Here is a 23,187-nt window from a genome sequence, read left to right on the forward strand (position 1 = left end):
TCATTCTGGGATATGAAGAGGGGAGTCATTCTGGGATATGAAGAGGGGAGTCATTCTGGGATATGAAGAGGGGAGTCATTCTGGGATATGAAGAGGGGAGTCATTCTGGGATATGAAGAAGGGGTCATTCTGGGATATGAAGAATGGGTCATTCTGGGATATGAAGAAGGGGTCATTCTGGGATATGAAGAGGGAGGTCATTCTGGGATATGAAGAGGGGAGTCATTCTGGGATATGACCCCTGCAGGGTTCATTTCCCAAAATGACCCAAGAAAGTCAAGCAGTGTGGCTAACTGTATTTTCATTGGAGTCCTTTGATCATTCCCAGGATGTAACCCTCGGCAGTTGACAAACTCCCAGTACATATATCTATTTATTGTTAGATGAACAGGAGCAGCATGTGACAGAAGACTTGCACTTAGTTCCAAGGTTTTGTTGCTATTCTTACATTATTCCTGTTATTTCCCCCAGGTACAAATGATATGTTTAGAGACTTTGAAAAGGTTTTGCTAACCATCTTCCCACTTTCTGGAACAATATTTTGGTATTAATTGTTCATGAAACTTGTGAATGTTTTGTTAAGACACAGTATGCAGTTATATGCCACAAAGGATGGATCATGTAAACATGTTGTCTGGACTCAGAGATTGGTTTCAGGGTTGCAACATCGGAATTTCTTTCGGGCATCAGTCTTAGTTTTCCAGGTGCCCCTCAATGATGGTGCCTTGAAACTGGTGTAGGGCTCTTCCGCCAGGAGATGCGAGTTGCCTTTCCCGTAAATGAATGTAATAATAAGTGATCTCCAGGCAGATGAATAGACATGTGATAACTAGCAAGGTTTTTTAATATTTCTATTTGAGTTGATCATTCTCTCTCCATGTCTATTTCCAAACTTCTAACTTGTTTGTTTTTCTATATCTGACTCACGAAATCGTAATTTTTTCTTGTGTATCCTCTCCCGATGACTTATCTGTCGTGGTCTCTGATAACAGTGTGATAACTAGAGTTCAAGGTGGCTATCTCTTATGTGACATTCATTATTAAATTGTATATGATTACCATTTATCTCCCTCATATGATTACCTATTTTGTAGACAGCCTGTACTGTCTGCACAGACAGCCTATGCTGTCTGCCAGCTTAGTTCATATTTTGCGCCACTAAAGTGCTGCCCTCTGGGCCTGTTCCAGGTCTGTGGGAAGCTGGTCCCACACGCTCTCTCTCAGCAGCCTGGCAGCAAGACATAAGGCCTACTAGCTCTCTCTCGTGGGATGGCCCTCCTGGGCCATGGGCACAACACACAAGCCTGTGAATGAAGTTGTTCACTTCATCACCCTACACTAGTAACATCCGTCTCTCAACGAGTTATCCTGATGTGGTGTCTGCACGTTTCAGCATCCAGACACAGGTACAAGCAGGATCTAGCCGAAATTTGCCAAATTTCTTCGAGAATTGTAAGTGGTGTCCCAGTGACTCCACGCTACAGCGTCCCACACTGTTTCTCAAGTCACGTGTTCAGCGTCACTTGTATGTTGCTGTTGTTGTTCAGCTCAGCACAGCTGTTTCAGCAAGCCAGAGGTGAGTTTTGTGGTGATTTCTGCGTCCAGTGTGCGTTTTGCCGTGTTGTGGGTTTGAGAGGAGGAAGTGGCCATTTCCTCGCCTTGCCCATGTTCGCCCTACTCACGCTCACCCGTCTACCATACACTCACCACTGCCCACTCCCTCTGCTGTGTTTTCTGCTGTTTTTCATGTGATTGATTGCCAGAGCTGTGTATCCGAGTGCCCGAGGCCACTCGAAGCCACATGGATCAGCAAGCCACGTAGATCAGCAAGCCACGTAGATCAGCAAGCCACGTGGATCAGCAAGCCACGTGGATCAGCAAGCCATGTGGATCAGCAAGCCACGTGGATCAGCAAGCCACGCGGATCAGCAAGCCACGTGGATCAGCAAGCCATGTGGATCAGCAAGCCATGTGGATCAGCAAGCCATGTGGATTAGCATGCCATGTAGATCACGACGCCACGTAGATCACGACACCACATGGGGTGTGGATGATGTAACGTGGATCTACAAGCCACGTGGGTTACCAAGCCAGATGTTCCAGGCCTCATGCTGTGGTCTGCTGCCCGTATCACATTGACGTCACCGACGATGCTGCCCGACTTCATGACGTCACAATGTCTGCCTGACGTCACCTCGAGATGTCTGCTGACATCACCTTGCGACATCACGCCTGACATCACATGTCACATCGAGTGTTCTAGTAATTATTTCAGTATTGTCGAGAAGATATATGTCGTGTGTTAATTAATTCCTCTCAGTCAGTGTTCTCACATGTTAGTATATAGCTTAGTGTCAGTTTTGTGCACAGAAAAGCATCATTTGCTAGTTAAGCCATGTTGTACCGCATGTACCATGGGTTTGTTTAAAGTTTTCCATGTGTCCAGTGAGGTCTGAGGTCAGACCTTTGTGTAGCACCTCGTGTTAGTCACCCAGTGTGACCAGCGCGTTTGACAGCTGATATCAGTCAGCCCCTGAGCGTATGAGCCCCCTTGTACAGAAAGCTCTTATGCTCGTCGCTCATAGATGTTCTGCAGAATCGTACCTGCTATGATTCCCATCGAGATTTGTTTCACTTCACCTCCAGACCTTCAGAGTGCAGTTATATGTAGAGAAACAAGTCTGGGGACGCTTAGACTAACCTCTGCTATAACTCCAACTGCCGAGAGAATGACACTCGTCAAGCCGCAGTTAGCCCTGTCAGCAGGCGCTGTGTCAGCCTCGTGTCACAAGCTTCAGTGAGCAGCCTGCACAAAGATGTCACTTTGACTGCTAGCTCACTCGCTGCAGTCTGGTGTATGATGTTACGACTCCCAGATGTTTTGCCCAGTCATCTCTGCCACGACTCGCTCCACGCTCGCTGGCAGTGACAGCCCAGCGACAGTACCAGTCGAGAAGTGTCCTCCTGAGTCGCTAGCCAGAAGTCCTGCCCAGTTGCCGAGTTTTGTCGACGCCTCACTCGAGGGCACCAGCATGTCGTGCCCCAGGTTGAGTGAAACCTGCAGCGACTCCAACGATGTCTGCTTCACCGTTCCAGAGGAGACCGTAACCTGTTACGTCACAGCTCAGCCGCAGCGATATCTCCTGTGTTGCAGTATCTGTCCAGACGCAGAAAGGCGTGCAGTGATGCCCTTCGACGCTCACTGCCTTTGACCACGATGTTTAGCACACCCCCACATGTTTTTTTTCTTCCCTCCCTGTAGGAAGTTTTTTTTTCCATGTCCATATGTACATATATGTTTTTTATTTTGTGTTCTGTGCCCTGTTACTACGAGAGAGAGACCGAATTTTTTTTTACCGCCAGACATGGTCAGGACGACCATGTGGCAGGTGGCCGAGCATATGTAGACAGCCTGTACTGTGTGCACAGACAGCCTATGCTGTCTGCCAGCTTAGTTCATATTTCGCGCACTGAAGTGCTGCCCTCTGGGCCTGCCCAAGTCTATGGGATGCTGAGCCCACACTCTCTCACTCTCTCAGCAGCCTGGCAGCAAGACACAAGGCCTACTAGCTCTCTCTTGTGGGATGGCCCTCCTGGGCCATGGGCACAACACACAAGCCTGTGTACCCACCACGACTTTTCAATGAAGTAAGAAGCCTCCGAAGACCTTTATAATTCACACCCCGCTTACAGATATACCAATTAATCGCATTAAACAATTTTAACTTACAGGAGTTATACTTGTGGTGTAGTCATAGGTACTGTGTTTAGTTTATCACATTTTTTCAGGATTCCAGTAGTTTTAGGACACCACCACTTCTTGAATACCATTCCAGATATATCTACACCTATTAAGAAATATTTTCTAGTACTTCTTGAGTATTTTTTTTTTTACCATGGTCTGCAATTGTGTCTTTTTTCTCCTTACTGGATGTGCTAAAAAGCTAAGACATTTTACGTTTATAATCCCTCTTCATAAATTACATTGAATTCAGGTGGATGTTGCAGTGGGAGGGTCATCTGAATTGTGATGCCAGCACAGTTCTGGCAAAACAGAGATTGAATGAACAATGAAGAATGTGTTTCCTTTTTTTTTTGAAGGGTCACCCTGCCTTGGTGGGAGATGACCAATGAGGTAAAATAATATCATATTTACCCAACACATTGACCTTATATATGACATTTCCACTGCCCTCAGCCTTCTCTTTGGTCAATAAAAAAAAAAGTATTCGCATACCTACACACTGGTACATTTTCTTTTCTTTGCCCCTACTAATAAACCAATTTATCTTCACAGATGTCTTAATCAATATCCCAACTATAGGCTGGCCATCACTAATCCAGCATCATCAAGACCTGTAGTGATTTTGTCTGATTACAGAGTGGTTAGGTTAGAATACACTTAACCCAATGGCAATATTTAAGCACCGGCAATTTCACCCAACTTATGCCCTATTTTTGGCCCATTCCATTGCTCCAGTCTACCAAACTCATAGCTATTTCACTAGTATTCCTTCTATTCTGTCGATTGAGTTCAAGAAACCGCCCATTCACCTATTTCAACTACCCAATAAAGTGGTCAGAAATTGGTAATTTGGCCAATCTCACACAAATTTCACAAGATGCCAATTTCAAAATAGGGTCCAGAATAAACAATGCAGACATTCCTAGCACTAAAATAGTATTTTATCTGTTCATTAGTCACGTCTCCAGGCCCCACTAATATAATGCTTGCTTTCCATTGTGAATTTTTATTCACAAAAAATAGAAGATTTACTGTTATGCTGGCTACTGCATTATTGTAATAATTGCATAAATAATGCCAACCCATTCATGACTGCATATTAGAACAGCCAGTTGGACATGTATTGGACGGTGACGTCATTTGTTTACTATCGAACATCAGCTACTCTGAGCTCAATTTTAAGGTACTTTCCGGCATGAAACCAATCAAAATTATATATCTATTTCTGTAAAATATCTTCCATTTTATCAAGTGAGACTAAAAAACGAGAAACAACCATACAAACTGTATGAAAATATACTGCAAAGTTAGGTTTACACCATAAACACGGTTGCATTTTTTCTCTCATTATGCACTGCGTGCTGCAGGATTTATTTTTATATAGTGCTCACTTACCACACAAATTTACCGGTCACACCTTCTTTGAGTGAGCTGAGCTCATGGCATCCGACAGTGGCTTCAAAGCCACCTTATCATTTACGGAAAAGTGTTAAACTGGTAGGGATCACATACTGCCTGGAGAATGGGAGGTTTTTAGAATTGACACAGGTAGAGGGAGGATAAATCCAGGACTCTGGATCAAGGCAACTCTCTCGAGGGGGTTGGCACCTAAATAGATAATGTGAAATGGGATATGAAAAAAAAGCCTTAGAAAAAATTAAGTGATCCAGTGTTTTTTGAAAAATTTTGTGTACCCTTTAACATGAAGGTGCCAGACAACTGATAATCTCTACCTAGTGATCAAAAATGTCAATAACCATCTAATAAACAAAAAGTATACATGTATATGTACTAATACAGCCTCTGATCACTTAATGATGGAGTTCCATTCCTAAGACTACGTCGGTAAATGAATTCGTCGCTAATGAGCGGCATACTATAATGGTAGTGGGTTTGTGTCTACCATCTTTGATATTGTTTTAATGTCACCTTTGCACCATTTATGACATTTCTGGTAGATTTTTAAAATGTTTATACACTAATGTACTGTATATTGTAATAAACAGATTAGAGGAAATCAGATCTAATGTACATTATTTAGGTATGCATACTGGTCAGAGAGCCCATCGTAAGTCCAAGTTGTCGGTAAATGAGTACTACTTCGTTAAGTGAGAAGAGACTGTATAGTAAATGCTCGGTGTAACAGATAGGGGGAAATGTCCATGTGTCTGTTAAATCATAATGTTAAAAAAAAGGATGAAGTACTTTACTGTTTACCTAATAGTATAGTATTGTACAAACAATTTACAGTTATTGTACAATGCAGTAAAAACTGAAAATAGAAATAAAAGTGTAATTTACCCAGTAGATTTTGCCTATTAATTTAAAAGCAAGTTATATTGAAGTCTGTTATATCGAGGGTACTGCATTCAAAAACTAATCTAACTCCAAAAAGAAGAATAAGAGCAACACTTACATGTTTTAAATGCAGCGTTAGGGTCCCCGGCCTCCTTCAGTTTCTCCACAAGGATGTCATAGATCAGCCCACTTGAATTTATTGTTCCAAATATAATACCATTGCACAGGAAGGAAGCAAACATAACCAACCATGCTCGGCATCCTCCATCCGGTGGAACAAAAGCAAGTACATGAGCTGGAACATCATAATTTTCCATAGCGACCTTTTCAGCAATAGTGGGCTCGTCTGCCACCATCACTTGCACGTGACCATTCTCCACAGCAGAAAAGTCTGTCAGGGGCGTGGCCTCAGCACCCCCTTTCAGTCGGACAGCATTCTCAACTTGGCTAGTATTTCTGACAGCAAGGGCAACAGACTGAGCTCCTTCTTCCATCATTGGCTCTTCTGCTTCTTGTGTTACTGCCATATTTACTGTTATTTTATATCTATTGTTAAATACCACAGGTACAAGTTTAATACATTTATCAAATACCTGTATTTACAGTTCCAGTTAACATATGGTAGATATTGTACAGTATTGTATGTTTAAATTAACTATAGAGTACTATACAATAATATACGATATTATTATTTGGGATTACTTTTAAATTTACCCTTTCCTCATTTTTCATATAGTTCTGAAACAATTTCACAACTTGTTCCTGTACTTGTATCCATAAATATTTGCATTAATATGCAATGCAAATATTTCAAACTGCACAAGAAATCATCTTGAACAAAATACTCTTCTTCCAACCATTAAATCCACATTGTTTATATACTTGCCTAAAGTGCTTGTTAATAAAGTTTATTTACTATAAAAAAATTCACCATAAAAGATAAACGAATTCCAACTACAGTAGTATGACATAACTTTGTCCTCACTAACAATGTTAAGGCATAACGATTACTTTTCTGAAATAGAAATAACTTTTTCTGAAGCACTTCAAAGGTTTCAGTTCACTATCTGGATGATGGTTAAGTGTTAACTAAGAAAGAGCATGTCACTGAGCATTTAAGAAGTAAATTGCCACCATATTGTAAGCGCTGAAGTTTTATGGAGAGCTTTTTTTTCCATTTGCAGGAGATGTCCAACTGCAAAATAAAAATACGTGTTAAAAAAAAGGCATTGTCATATGAAACAACATTAGGTGATTAAAAACTATGTAATTAATATACAAGGCAAGAAAAACTTTTAAAATCTCACACACAGTAATTAAAGCATTATGACAAAATATCTTCTTAGAAACTTGTACAGTACAGTATAATCATTTTATATTATAAGCAACAACAGATAAATTCAGCCTAACTCCACTGGCAACAACCGGTAATTAGTGCTAAACATTTGTTGTGTGAAACAGAAAATTTGTTTTTAAGTATAGTGGAACCTCAAATATCGAACTTAATCCGTTCCAGGATCTAGTTCTAAATTCGAAAAGTCTGAAAATCGAAGCAATATTTCCCATAAAAAATAATGGAAATACAATTAATCCGTTCCAGAAACCAAAAAATATTCACAAAAAAATACATTTTATAGAGATTAATTACAGTTTTACATACACACAACAAATACTAGTGTTCAATTATGTATATAAATGTAAAATAACATTTTTACTTACCTTTATTGAAGATTGGTGATGGCATCTGGAAGATAGGGAGGAGGAGAGAGGGAGTTGGGGTTAGTGTTTGGAAGGAGAATCCCCCTCCAAGAGGACTTCAGGTAAAGCCCTCTATTTATTTAATTTATTTATTTATTTATTTATTTATTTATTTTATGTCTTTGCAATGCAAAGAGAGCCTCTATTATGCCTAGGCATTATAGGCCAACTTAACATTATTGGCTTACAGACTACTTAACACTAAGGATTATATCATAGTTCTACAGTAGGATAGTAATTATTTCATAGTTGTACAGTAGATTATTAATTATAAATGAATCAAAATTTGTATAAGACAAAAGATATATTCATATATTCGAAAATGCTTTTTGTGAAAACAATGATTCAATTATATTCCTGTCAACAATGGATAAAAGGTTCAAAGTGATTGTTGAAGTTATGATGTGGGAGTGCATAAGTGAGTATGTGTGTACTGAGTATTTAGCATTTAGTGTAGGGTGATTAAGTGGCTTTTGAGAAGAGTCTTAAATTGATTTTCAGACTGGGTTACTTTAATATCTTCTGGTAATAAATTCCATATTTTGGGGCCCTTTATGTTTACCTGGAGAAAGTTCCGGGGGTCAATGCCCCAGCGGCCCGGTCTGTGACCAGGCCTCCTGGTGCATCAGAGCCTGATCAACCAGGCTGTTGCTGCTGGCTGCACGCAAACCAACGTATAAGCCACAGCCCGGCTGGTCAGGAACCGACTTTAGGTGCTTGTCCAGTGCCAGCTTGAAGACTGTCAGGGGTCTGTTGGTAATCCCCCTTATGTATGCTGGGAGGCAGTTGAACAGTCTCGGGCCCCTGACACTTATTATATGGTCTCTTTAACGTGCTAGTGACACCCCTGCTTTTCATTTGGGGGATGTTGCATCATCTGCCAAGTCTTTTGCTTTCGTAGTGAGTGATTTTCGTGTGCAAGTTCGGTACTAGTCCCTCTAGGATTTTCCAGGTGTATATAATCATGTATCTCTCCTGCCTGCATTCCAGGGAATACAGGTTCAGGAACCTCAAGCGCTCCCAGTAATTGAGGTGTTTTATCTCCGTTATGCAGGCCGTGAAGGTTCTCTGTACATTTTCTAGGTCAGCAATTTCACCTGCCTTGAAAGGTGCTGTTAGTGTGCAGCAATATTCCAGCCTAGATAGAACAAGTGACCTGAAGAGTGTCATCATGGGCTTGGCCTCCCTAGTTTTGAAGGTTCTCATTATCCATCCTGTCATTTTTCTAGCAGATGCGATTGATACAATGTTATGGTCCTTGAAGGTGAGATCCTCCGACATGATCACTCCCAGATCTTTGACGTTGGTGTTTCGCTCTATTTTGTGGCCAGAATTTGTTTTGTACTCTGATGAAGATTTAATTTCCTCGTGTTTACCATATCTGAGTATGTAATTGAAATTTCTCATCGTTGAACTTCATATTGTTTTCTGCAGCCCACTGAAAGATTCGGTTGATGTCCGCCTGGAGCCTTGCAGTGTCTGCAATGGAAGACACTGTCATGCAAATTCGGGTGTCATCTGCAAAGGAAGACACGGTGCTGTGGCTGACATCCTTGTCTATGTCGGATATGAAGATGAGGAACAAGATGGGAGCGAGTACTGTGCCTTGTGGAACAGAGCTTTTCACCGTAGCTGCCTCGGACTTTACTCTGTTGACGACTACTCTCTGTGTTCTGTTAGTGAGGAAATTATAGATCCATCGACCGACTTTTCCTGTTATCCCTTTAGCACGCATTTTGTGCGCTATTACGCCATGGTCACACTTGTCGAAGGCTTTTGCAAAGTCTGTATATATTACATCTGCATTCTTTTTATCTTCTAGTGCATTTAGGACCTTGTCGTAGTGATCCAATAGTTGAGACAGACAGGAGCGACCTGTTCTAAACCCATGTTGCCCTGGGTTGTGTAACTGATGGGTTTCTAGATGGGTGGTGATCTTGCTTCTTAGGACCCTTTCAAAGATTTTTATGATATGGGATGTTAGTGCTATCGGTCTGTAGTTCTTTGCTGTTGCTTTACTGCCCCCTTTGTGGAGTGGGGCTATGTCTGTTGTTTTTAGTAACTGTGGGACGACCCCCGTGTCCATGCTCCCTCTCCATAGGATGGAAAAGGCTCGTGATAGGGGCTTCTTGCAGTTCTTGATGAACACAGAGTTCCATGAGTCTGGCCCTGGGGCAGAGTGCATGGGCATGTAATTTATCGCCTGTTCGAAGTCATTTGGCGTCAGGATAACATCGGATAGGCTTGTGTTAACCAAATTTTGTGGCTCTCTCATAAAAAATTCATTTTGATCTTCGACTCTCAGTCTGGTTAGCGGCTTGCTAAAAACTGAGTCATATTGGGACTTGAGTAGCTCACTCATTTCCTTGCTGTCATCTGTGTAGGACCCATCTTGTTTAAGTAGGGACCCAATACTGGATGTTGTTCTCGACTTTGATTTGGCATAGGAGAAGAAATACTTTGGGTTTCTTTCGATTTCATTTATGGCTTTTAGTTCTTCCCGCGATTCCTGACTCCTATAAGATTCCTTTAGCTTGAGTTCGATGCTTGCTATTTCTCTGACCAGTGTCTCCCTACGCATTTCAGATATATTGACCTCTTTTAGCCGCTCTGTTATTCTTTTCCGTCGCCTGTAAAGGGAGCGCCTGTCTCTTTCTATTTTACATCTACTCCTCCTTTTTCTTAGAGGAATAAGCCTTGTGCATACATCGAGTGCCACCAAGTTAATCTATTCTAGGCATACGTTGGGGTCTGTGTTGCTTAGTATACCTTCCCAGCTTATATCGGTTAGGAATTGGTTTACTTGGTCCCACTTTATGTTTTTGTTATTGAAGTTGAATTTGATGAATGCTCCCTCGTGACTAGTCTCATTATGTCGGTCTGGGGCTCCACGCATACATGTCTGAACCTCAATTATGTTGTGATCTGAGTATATTGTTTTTGATATGGTGACATTTCTTATCAGATCATCATTGTTAGTGAAGATGAGGTCTAGTGTATTCTCCAGTCTAGTAGGCTCTATTATTTGCTGGTTCAAATTGAATTTTGTGCAGAGATTTAAAAGCTCGTGTGAGTGTGAGTTTTCATCAGAGCTGCCTCCTGGTGTTATTACTGCAACAATATTATTTGCTATATTCCTCCATTTTAGGTGCCTTAAATTGAAATCCCCCAGGAGCAAGATGTTGGGTGCAGGAGCTGGAAGATTTTCCAGACAGTGGTCAATTTTTAACAGGTGTTCCTGGAATTGCTGGGATGTTGCATCCGGAGGCTTGTAGACTACCACAATGACTAGGTTTTGGTTCTCGACCTTTACTGCTAAAACTTCCACTACATCATTTGAGGCATTTAGCAAACAAGTGACTCTGCAATGTACAGGCCAACCCCCCCCCCCCTTTTGCCTGTTCACTCTGTCACATCTGTATAGGTTGTAACCTGGGATCCATATTTCGTTGTCCAAGTGATCCTTTATGTGGGTCTCAGTGAAAGCCGCGAACATTGCCTTTGCCTCTGCAAGCAGTCCACGGATGAAAGGTATTTTGTTGTTTGTTGCTGGCTTTAGACCCTGTATATTTGCAAAGAAGAATGTCATCGGACTGGTGGTATTGTTGGTACTGGGGGGGGGGATTTTTTTTCCGGCATTAGTATCTGTATCTGTTGGTTTGGAGTGGAGGCCATTGACTGTGGTTCCACTCTAGGAATGACTGGATTTGGTGTACGATTTCTGGTATTTCCTGCCAGTTTTTCTTTCCTTCCTGGCACTCTATGTTTACCTGGAGTTTACCTGGAGAGAGTTCCGGGGGTCAACGCCCCCGTGGCCTGGTCTGTGACCAGGCCTCCTGGTGGATCAGAGCCTGATCAACCAGGCTGTTGCTGCTGGCTGCACGCAAACCAACGTATGAGCCACAGCCCGGCTGATCAGGAACTGACTTTAGGTGCTTGTCCAGTGCCAGCTTGAAGACTGCCAGGGGTCTGTTGGTAATCCCCCTTATGTGTGCTGGGAGGCAGTTGAACAGTCTCGGGCCCCTGACACTTATTGTATGGTATCTTAACGTGCTAGTGACACCCCTGCTTTTCATTGGGGGGATGGTGCATCGTTTGCCAAGTCTTTTGCTTTCGTAGTGAGTGATTTTCGTGTGCAAGTTCGGTACTAGTCCCTCTAGGATTTTCCAGGTGTATATAATCATGTATCTCTCCCTCCTGCGTTCCAGGGAATACAGGTTTAGGAACCTCGAGCGCTCCCAGTAATTGAGGTGTTTTATCTCCGTTATGCGTGCCGTGAAAGTTCTCTGTACATTTTCTAGGTCGGCAATTTCACCTGCCTTGAGCATAGAGTTTTTACACAGTGTGATATGGACCTGAGGTATATCAAAGAGATCTGTGTCTTGTGTTGTGGTGTTGTGTCCTGTTTAGGGTGGCGAGGAGAAGTTTGAGTGGAGGGTTTATATTTGCGTGTATTGTTCTGTGTATGTAGTAGGCACATGAATAAGTATGGATGTTCTTAATGGTGAGCAGATTCAGACTTCTGAAAATTGGTGGAGTATACTGACGGGAGTGGGAATTTGATATCATTCTTACTGCTGCCTTTTGCTGGGTTATTAGGGGTTTTAGGTGATTAGATGCTGTTGATCCCCATGCACAAATTCCATATGTAAGATAAGGGTATATGAGTGAATGGTACAGTAATAAAGTTGGTAGAATTACCGACAATATGTAAAGTAAAAGGACACAAGTGCAACTAATGTGACATTTATTGTGGCAACGTTTCGCTCTCCAGGAGCTTTATCAAGCCATTACAAACAATACATGGACACAGAGGGTATATAAAGGCTCAGAGTGAGGTGAATACTAGTGAGGTACCAATATGAGGTTCACTAGTGGTAGTAGTAGTAGTAGTAGTAGTAGTGGTAGTGACAAAAGTAATACAATATGGTAGAGCAATTAATTCGTACATGAGTAAAAGGATATAAAAGCTATTACTAGGGTAACATACAACGCCTGTGCACAACACCGAAATTCCACCAATCATCTCATGAAATTCAGAGACGCCCAATTAGTGATCAAAGAAACTAATTTCCGCAGACGCAAGTGCCTCGAATCAGCACTGATCGCTGTTTCGAATACAATTAAACAAAACAACGGCAGCTTCACCATCTCCGAAGTCTTAGCAAGAATCCTCCTGAAAACAGTAAACCCTGCCATCACATAGTCTCTCCTGTTATACTACACAAAGCACAGAGAGTGAACACTGAAACAAGCTGCCTCATTCCAGTTTATATTTGTCCAACCTATTTTTATGTTGCCCAAGTAATAGCTTTTATATCCTTTTACTCATGTACGAATTAATTGCTCTACCTATTGTATTACTTTTGTCACTACCACTACTACTACTACTACTACCACTAGTGAACCTCAAATTGGTACCTCACTAGTATTCACCTCACTCTGAGCCTTTATATACCCTCTGTGTCCATGTATTGTTTGTAATGGCTTGATAAAGCTCCTGGAGAGCGAAACGTTGCCACAATAAATGTCACATTAGTTGCACTTGTGAATGGTACAGTGCCAGGAGAGCTGATTGTGGAACATAGTACCTTACCTTTCATAGTATGCCTACAGTCTTGGAGATTTTCTTGGTGATTTGTTGTGTGTGTGTCTGGAACTTAAGGCTACTGTCAAGGCGGACACCTAGGAATTTTCCCTCTGTGACTCTTGTGACTGATGATCCGTTTAGCGTTATGTTAATTTGATCATTTGCAGCTTTGTGTCCAAACTGAATGAAATACTTTTTATCAGTGTTCAGGGTAAGTTTGTTAGTCATCATCCAGGCAGATATTTTCTGTAATTCGGCATTGACTGTGTTTGCTAGTATGATTGTGTTTGGGTAGGAAAAGACGTATGTAGTGTCATCTGCAAATAATATGGGTTTGAGTAACTGTGATGCATTTGGTAGATCATTGATGTAGATGAGAAAGAGGAGTGGTCCAAGGGACCACTCCTCTTTCCTTGTGGGACTCCTACTGTGATTGGTTGGGTGGAAGAGTTTGCATCATTTGCATACACATATTGAGTTCTGTTACTAAGGTATGATTTTAGGTAGTTGAGGGAGTGGCCTCTGATACCACAGTGCGTTAATTTGGAGTACAGCAGTTCATGGTTGACTGTATCGAAAGCTTTACGTAAATCAATGAAAATGCCCAGCGGGACTTCTTTCTTTCAAGTGCGGTATATATTAGTTCTAGCATGTGTATGATAGCATCATTTATGCTTTTATTATTCCTGAATCCTTCTCTGTCTTTTAATGCCACTAGGACCAGCTTGAGAGTCGTTGGACACCTGTCTCACAAAATAACTGTCCACAGTTCTCTGTTTCTGGTGAGTCTTTAACATTTCCCTAAAATGGGACATGGTTCTGTCACTGAACTGGTTCCATGAGTTTTCTGTACCAGATCAGCATGCAACTTCCTTTCCTTTTCGCAAATATCGTCTCTGAAACACTATCACCTGCCATCTCTTTATCCTTGATCCACACCAGCAACAACTTTTCAACCTCTTCAACTATTTGTGGTCTTTTTTTGGTTAGCATATTAACACCTTTCGCAACATCAGCTTCCTTGATTTGTTCTTTCTTTGCCAGGATAGAATCAATGGTCAACTAGTTTTTCCCATACATCCTGGCAAGCTCAGCAAGTCTCACACCACTCTCATATTATTTATTATATTATTTATTATATTGTTATTTATTATATATTATTATTTCCTTCGTCACATCTATGGTGTTTCTTACTTTCTTTACCACAGGGGTACCACTAGCAAATTTCTTTGGGCCCATGGTAGCTTATTTCACAGTCCCACAAGCACTAAACACAATGAAATAATCATAAAATGTTTGAATGAGAGTGTAGGTTAGTGTCACTCAAGCATCAACAAAGCCAGACTGGCTCACGGCGCCTGCACAGGGACGCGGACAGAGCGGGCTGGTGGACAGGTCCAGTACCCGGCGATCCAAAAACAGGGGCGTGTTCAACAATAAGGACAAAGTTGGTTCGAAAAAAGGGGTCTATTTTTGAAACGTTCGATAAGTGATATGTTCGAAATTTGAGGTTCCACTGTAGTACTTTTTCATCTCACTTGGATGGAAATAAAGTGAATCAGTTTTTCCTGCATTATCAGTATTTAAATACTGTATACAGTATACTATAGTACTTCAAACCTACAGTAATGCATTTAATAAACGTACTGTACAAACAACACGATCAAACAATTTTATTTCTATAAAGTACGTATACTCCCTGCTGGTAGTAAGAAATGCATGTGCAGAAAGAAGACAAAAACACCGAAAGATAATATTACAGGATATGCAGCAAGTGATGAGTGAGAACAGATGGTGACAAGTGAACAGAAGCAACAATAACCAGAGCAACATCTAGGGTGACTTGCAATGCAACAGTTGAGCTCTATTCAGGTAGGAGAAGCTTACTTCAGTTGGTGACAGGGCACCATGACTAGAGCTTTTATAAATGTACTGTAGTTATGTTGAACAATATAAAATAAAATTTAAGTCTGAGAAAAATAAAAGTTAATATCCTACTGCACAGTCTTAGCACTTTGTTTCTCATCTTCACAGAAGACATGGATTAAAAAACCCAAGCAAGAACTTCATATAATCCTTTGCAAATGTTAACTTATAGCAAAGAGATGTGGGGTTGAATCCCACTACAAGATGGGTCATTGGGGCAAATCTCTTAACACTTGTTATCCCTGTTACCTAGCAGTAAATAGATACCTGGGAGTTAGTCAGGTGTTGTGGGTTGCATCCTGAGAGACAATCCAAAATGGATCCCAATGGAAATAAGCCACATTATTTTTTTTTTATGTTATCTTGCATTACTAACCCTTCAGGTTTAGTAATCCAAACAAGTAATAATAATAATAATACATGTACACGGTATACAGGCCTAGCTGACATCAATGACATACTGCTATATAGAAAGCTGCTTGTTATGCAGAGCATTTCAGGCAAATTAGGTCAGTTTTGTCCCAGGATGCGACCCACACCAGTTGACTAACACCCAGGTACCTATTGTACTGACGGGTGAGCATTGATAACTGGTGTAAGGAAACACGTCCAATGTTTCTACCCTTGCCGGGAATCGAACCCGGATCCTCAGCATGTGGAGTGAGAGCTTTAGCCACCAGACCATCATCTTCTGCTACCAAAATAAATATGAAAGACACCTCAGTAGAAGACACAAAAAAATACAGATATTAACAAAGTTTTTCAATGGGCAAATGAAAATAACATGATGTTCAATGTTATAGGAAGAATAAATGACTCAAGACAAGCAAAGTACCATATACAGAATGCAGACCAATCATCTTGTACAGCCGAAGAAACGAGTAAAGGCTTAATAATAATTATGCCAGATGATCTGCCATTTAGAGAACACAACAATGCAGATGCTGTAAAGGCCAGGAAAATGGTAGGATGATTTATGAGAACCTTCAAAACAAGAGCAGCAGTGCCAATGAAGAAACTTTTCAAATCAATGGTACTTTCACAACTCAATTCTTGTTCTGTGCTCATGCCTTTAAAAGCAGGAGACAGCATAGCATAGTTGTAATCAATGCATAAATCAAGGGCATCAAGGAAATCTTGTGCAGACAGAGGCAACTGGAGTCTTTCAAGGAGGTCAGTAGTTTGGGTGGCGAGCACCTGGTTGACCATGGATGTCACATCAAAGCCAGGTGCAGACAGGCCCCCCACTTTCAGTACATACTTTGCTTTACAATGTTTTGCTAATACAGCAGTTTTTCAATTATACTCATTTTTCATTTATTTATACTTCATACAATAAATATATTTACCACTCACTAAAAGACAAGGATGAAAATATTTTAAGGTAACTAATGTGTGTACTGTACATGCATTTTTTTAGGCCTAGCTCTACTGCTCACACAATACAGTGGAACCTCTACTTGCGAGCGTGTCCACGCGCGAGTTTTTCCAAATAGATGGGTCAATTTTTTGCTTCCATATGCGAGCAAAATTTCCATAAGCGAGTAGACCTCAGACAGGTTCCTTGACACTGGTGAGGGTCTCTTGCTCTTGATCTCGGGAATTGTATCTCATTTGTTTGTTGGACTATCATATTGAAACTTGGGCAATGTATGATGGAAAGATGCTTCTTAACGTACACCAAAAATGAAAGGAATCAAAGCATAAATAATGAAGTTCACTTCTCAGCAATTAGCCACCCCTCAGCGGTATATTCGTATGGTTTTTATGGTTGTATTCTTGTTTTTTTTTTTGTCTCATTTGATAGAATTGAAGATATATTACAGAAATAGATATGATTTTGATTGCTTTCACAACGAAAAGTGCTTTGAAATTGAGCTCAACGTAGGAGAAATTGTCCATTGCTTGGCTATGTTTAACCCCTTCAGGGTCCAGGGCCAAAATCTGAAGTGGTGCTCCAGCGTCCAAGAAATTTTGAAAAAAAAAAAAATTATTTTTTCTTACAGAATTAAAGAGCATATTTTTGTGAAGGTAATAAGACAAAAAAAAAATTCTGATCAGTACTTACCGAGATACAGTGCCAAGAAGTTTGTCAAAAATGATGTGGTGGCGGCAACATCGACGAATTCCACATACACGCATTACATTATTTTGCGGTTTTTATTGCTTTTTCTTTTCTTTTCCAATTTTTTTCTATTCCTACTAACATTTGGGGCCTGAGAGACCAATACTGTATATAATGTATATATATAAACTCACTGTATTGAACACAATAACCACACTAAAGTTATTATCATATTATTGTTTACCACTGTTGTTTATTACAATAAACATGCACAAATCTTGTATAATACTAATGTTCTATCATATATTTACATATTTACAATCACTGGACATGGTTTTAGAACTGCTGGAGCTTGTGGAACTCCTTGAAACAAGGCACCATGCACAGAGGCACTTTACATTCCTCACACATAAACCGAGTGTCTTTGCGTCTTTGTTGCCGTCGTTTTGTTTGTGCACAGCCGATGCATCTCTTCCGAGCAAATTTCTTCTGAGTTGAAGGAAGTTGTATTATGAAATGATCACCTTCCCTCCTCAAACGCTTGGGTATATCCTGAGGAATTCGAGGACCGTGTTGTATAGCAGGTGTTCTTACCTGGTACTTCATTATGAGTTGTCTGACAACAGACAAACAAAATTCACCATACAGTGGTCTGTTGCCAGTCTTCATTTGGTACATATTATATGCATTGAGCATTGAAATGTTCATGAGATGGAAGAAAAGTTTCATGTACCACTTGTAACTCTTACGAACACAGACAACAAAACCAATCTGCATGTCACATTTGTCAACCAAGCGCATGTTTTGTGTATAATCAATCACTGTCACTGGTTTTCGAATACGTTCATTAGTCACTCGATCAACTTTGCCACTGTCTTGCATTTCATTACGGTGAATGGTTGTCAACAATGTGACATCTCGTTTGTCATGCCACCGTAATGCCATGATGTCATTGGCAGTAAACACCTGCACGTCATCACCACGAGCACCTGCGTTGAGCCTGGGCATATGTTTACGATTAGAACGCACTGTGCCACACACATCTGTCTTGTTCACTCGCATGAAATCACTGAGTAATGGGCTTGTGTACCAGTTATCGGTATATAATGTATGCCCCTTACCAAGATAAGGTGCCATCATGTTTCTCACTACGTCACCTGAGATACCCAATAACATCTTGGTATCTTTCAATGTTTTACTACCCGTGTATACAACAATATCCAACACCAGGCCACTGTCACAATCACAGAGTACAAACAGTTTTATACCAAAGTGTTTCCTCTTGCTCGGTATATACTGCTTGAATGACAGTCTACCTTTGAACAAAATCAAAGACTCGTCAATTACAAGATTCTTGAATGGATAAAAGTATATGCTGAACTTTTGTTTGAGATACATGAAAACATTTCTAATCTTGTATAACCTGTCACTTCTGTCAGGCCTAGTTTTGTCAGAGAAGTGCAACATACGTAAGAGTAAGATAAACCTGTTCACTGGTATGATTTCACTGAAGACCGGGGTAGAAATTAGCCGATCTGTGGACCAGTATGCTTTTATATTATGCTTATAGATGTGAGGCATAAGCATTATTGTTGCAAAAAGCAAATACATTTCTGCAACAGTCGTCTCTTTCCACCTGTGTAGTCTTGACTGTGGTGATAAGATCGTATTTGCCATGGTGTACTCAAAATACTTATTACTTTCCCTGACAATAATTTCCATCAATGGCTGGTCAAAGAATAATTCAAAGAATTCCAGTTCATTGGCCGTGGTTCCAAGGGGACAAGTAGGTAGAATTCCACTTTGAGAGTCATCAAAGTGGTGAGGCTTGGGAACAAAATTGGGATTTTGCTGCCAATCCCACATACGGTTTGCTGGTGGATACTGGACATCATAGGCTGGTTGTGCGGGTGGTTGTGGTTGTGGTGGGCTGGTGGCTGACGCTCCGCTTTGTCCTTGAACTGACGAGTCAGCAGCGTGGGTCCCAGCGTGGCCTGGTGAGTCACGCATGGCGGTGCCACTACCATCACCACTAACACCATCCACTGATGCCTGTGGTCTATCCATGCCAAGTGTAGCACATCATCCTCACTATCACTACCTAAAACTGGTGTAGGGCCACGGGATGTACTCCGGGATGTACAGTGGACCCCCGCATAACGATTATCTCCGAATGCGACCAATTATGTAAGTGTATTTATGTAAGTGCATTTGTACGTGTATGTTTGGGGGTCTGAAATGGACTAATCTATTTCACAATATTTCTTATGGGAACAAATTCGGTCAGTACAGTGGACCCCCGCATAGCGACCTCAATCCGTGCAAGAGGGCTGGTTGTTATGCGAAATGTTCGGTATGCAAATGAATTTTCCCCATAAGAAATAATGGAAATCAAATTAATCCGTGCAAGACACCCAAAAGTTTGAAAAAAAAAATTTTACCACATGAAATATACATTTTCCTACACACAAAGAGAAGGATACATGCACAATATATATTGTGCATGTACTACTCTACTAAATGAAGAATAAATGACACTTACCTTTATTGAAGATGCAGCAATGACTGATGAGACACTGTGTCCTGGGAGTGCCTTTTCCTCCTGAGTACTGTAGGTCCTGTTTGGCATTTTCTTCCAGAACAGGCCTTATCACACTGTGTATGCCACTACGAATCTTAAATCTCTCAAACCAACATTTGCTGGCTTTAAATTCACCAATATGAGCACTAGTTCCAGGCATTTTTCCCTGTTCACCTGGGTGTTAGTCGACTGGTGTGGGTTGCATCCTGGGGGACAAGATTAAGGACCCCAATTTTTATTTATTTTATTTATTTCCAATTTGAGCACACATACAGAGGTACAAAAAAAATACAGATAAGAGCAGCATGCCAAAGCCACTTATACTATGCATAGCATTACGGGCTGGCTTAAAATTAACTTAAGATTAACTAAGCAATGATGAAATCAGTGATACAACATTAATGTAAACAGATTACTATAAAGCACAAGTGAGTATTACAAAGACAGGTCATATGGTTGCATGCATTGTTGTACATTCAGTCGTATGGAGTATTCTGTTAGGTAGTGTATTTAAAAAATAATAAAGTTAGATTCGGTTTTAAGTTTAACATTTATGTGATATAATTGTGAGAAACATTTAAGATATACAATTTATAAGGTTCAGTTATTCAGTATTTATTTGGTTTTGGGTGAGTAAGTGATCTTTGAGAAGAGACTTGAATTTATAAACAGGTAGTGTTTCTTTTATATTTACAGGTAATGAATTCCAGATTTTCGGGCCTTTTATGTGCATTGAGTTTTTGCATAGTGTGAGATGGACACGAGGAACATCAAAGAGTGATCTGTGCCTTGTGTTATGGTCATGTGTTCTGTTGAGGTTGGCAAGGAGATGTTTGAGGGGAGGGTTAATATCAGAGTTAAGTGTTCTATGTATGTAATAGGTGCAGTAATAAGTATGGATGTTTTGTATGGTGAGTAGGTTTAGTGTATTGAATATTGGTGGAGTGTGCTGCCTGTAGTGAGGATTTGTTATTCTAACTGCAGCCTTTTGTTGAGTAATTAGTGGTCTGAGATGGTTAATTGTTGTTGAGCCCCATGCACAAATTCCATAGGTGAGATAGGGGTAAATAAGAGAGTGATATAGGGCCAGGAGGGCTGACTGTGGAACATAGTACCGTATCTTCGATAGTATGCCTACAGTCTTGGAAATTTTCTTAGAAATTTGTTGTATATGTGTATGAAATTTGAGTCTATTATCAAGGTGGATTCCTAAGAATTTTCCCTCTGTTAGTTTTGTGATAGGTGATCCGTTTATCATTATGTTAAGAGGGACATCTGTAGCTCTGTTACCAAACTGAATAAAGTAGGTTTTGTCAATGTTTAGTGTAAGTTTGTTAGTCCTCATCCAGGTAGATATTTTCTGTAATTCGGTATTTACAGTATTGGCTAGCGTGACTGGGCTCGGGTGAGAGAAGACGTATGTAGTGTCATCTGCAAATAGTGTGGGTTTGAGTAATTGCGAAGCATTTGGAAGGTCATTTATGTATAGGAGAAAGAGAAGAGGGCCAAGGACACTTCCCTGTGGGACACCAACTGTAATTGGTTGCGCAGAAGAGTTTGCCCCATTTGCGTACACATATAGACAGTCTTCGATGACACTGACTTTTTTGGGTTATCCTGGGTGGCAAATCCTCTGGGGTTAATTGTTTCTTGGTATTCTCAATAAGCCACACCAACAACGGTGCTACAGCAGCAGCTGACGGTGGTACAGCAGCAACAGACGATGCTACAGCAGCAACAGACGATGCTACAGCAGCAGCAGACGATGCTACAGCAGCAACAAACGATGCTACAGCAGCAGCAGATGATGCTACAGCAGCAGCAGACGATGCTACAGCAGCAGTAGACGATGCTACAGCAGCAGCAGACGGTACTACAGCAGCAGCAGCAGCTGACGGTGGTACAACAGCAGCAGCAGCTGACGGTGGTACAGCAGCAACAGACGATGCTACAGCAGCAACAGACGATGCTACAGCAGCAGCAGACGATGCTACAGCAGCAACAGACGATGCTACAGCAGCAACAGACGATGCTACAGCAGCAGCAGACGATGCTACAGCAGCAACAGACGATGCTACAGCAGCAACAGACGATGCTACAGCAGCAGCAGACGATGCTACAGCAGCAGCAGACGATGCTACAGCAGCAGCAGACGATGCTACAGCAGCAACAGACGATGCTACAGCAGCAGCAGACGATGCTACAGCAGCAGCAGACGATGCTACAGCAGCAGCAGACGATGCTACAGCAGCAGCAGACGATGCTACAGCAGCAGCAGACGGTACTACAGCAGCAGCAGCAGCTGACGGTGGTACAACAGCAGCAGCAGCTGACAGTGCAGCAGCAGCTGACAGTGCAGCAGCAGCTGTACCACCAATAGTAGCGATGGTTGATTGGGGTTTATTATACAACCTGGCCAGCTCGGAGACACGCACTCCACGTTCATACTTATCAATGATCTTTTTCTTCATCTCTATAGTAATTCTCACCCTTATTGCTGTAGAGTTGGCACTAGAAGCTTTCTTGGGGCCCATGGTCACTTATTTTCCAGAAAAAAATCACCAAAAACACTGTAATAATACGAAATGTTCCGATTGTATGCTTGGATGTTACCACGGAGGCTGGCTGGTAAACAATGCCACCGGCAGAACATGTGAGCGTGGCTCAGGCCGCACATTGGACGCGTCTCGGACGAAGGGCAGTGAGCGGGTTTTTGGGCGGTATGCAAGGCAAAATTTTTGCGATCAAAGCATCCGGTATGTGGATTGTACAGTATGCGATGCGTACGGTATGCGGGGGTCCACTGTACTGGCACCTGAACATACTTCTGGAGTGAAAAAATATCGTTAACCGGGGGTCCACTGTACTCTGGGATGTACTCCGGGATGTACTCCGTCCCCTGGGCACAGCATAGGGTACACTACCCGAGCGCATGCGGCGGCGAACATACCGACGCTTCACTGGTGAATATGATTCCTCACTATCACTACTCGAATGATCGTCGAGCGCAATAAAATCACAATCCACGTCACTATCATCATCATTACTGAAGTCAGAGGCCTGGCCACGCGAAAATATTAGTTTTCTCTTGCGTTGAGGAACAACCGACCGTGAGTCACGAGTACCCACACCAGAGGTAGAAGGTTGAGGATCGTCAGAGTTTTCTGCACTATTATCAATATCCTGGTCATTCTTTTCGGTCACTAACAGGTAAAAGCAGTAGA

General features: G+C 41.4%; 1 protein-coding gene across 3 annotated transcripts in view; it reads right to left on the reverse strand.

The window, feature by feature from the left end:
- Nucleotides 1–23,187, reverse strand: part of LOC128698935 (monocarboxylate transporter 10-like protein kar) — a gene marked incomplete at its 3' end in the record, with an annotated part of 184,905 nt that overhangs the window by 128,112 nt on the left and 33,606 nt on the right. For all 3 annotated transcript variants that reach the window (XM_070096889.1, XM_070096890.1, XM_070096888.1), the window contains 1 exon segment: nucleotides 6,162–7,238. In XM_070096889.1, coding sequence (XP_069952990.1) covers nucleotides 6,162–6,570 — 409 coding nt within the window.

Source organism: Cherax quadricarinatus, chromosome 55 (assembly GCF_038502225.1).
Source record: "Cherax quadricarinatus isolate ZL_2023a chromosome 55, ASM3850222v1, whole genome shotgun sequence".
NCBI classification, from domain to species: Eukaryota; Metazoa; Arthropoda; class Malacostraca; order Decapoda; family Parastacidae; genus Cherax; species Cherax quadricarinatus.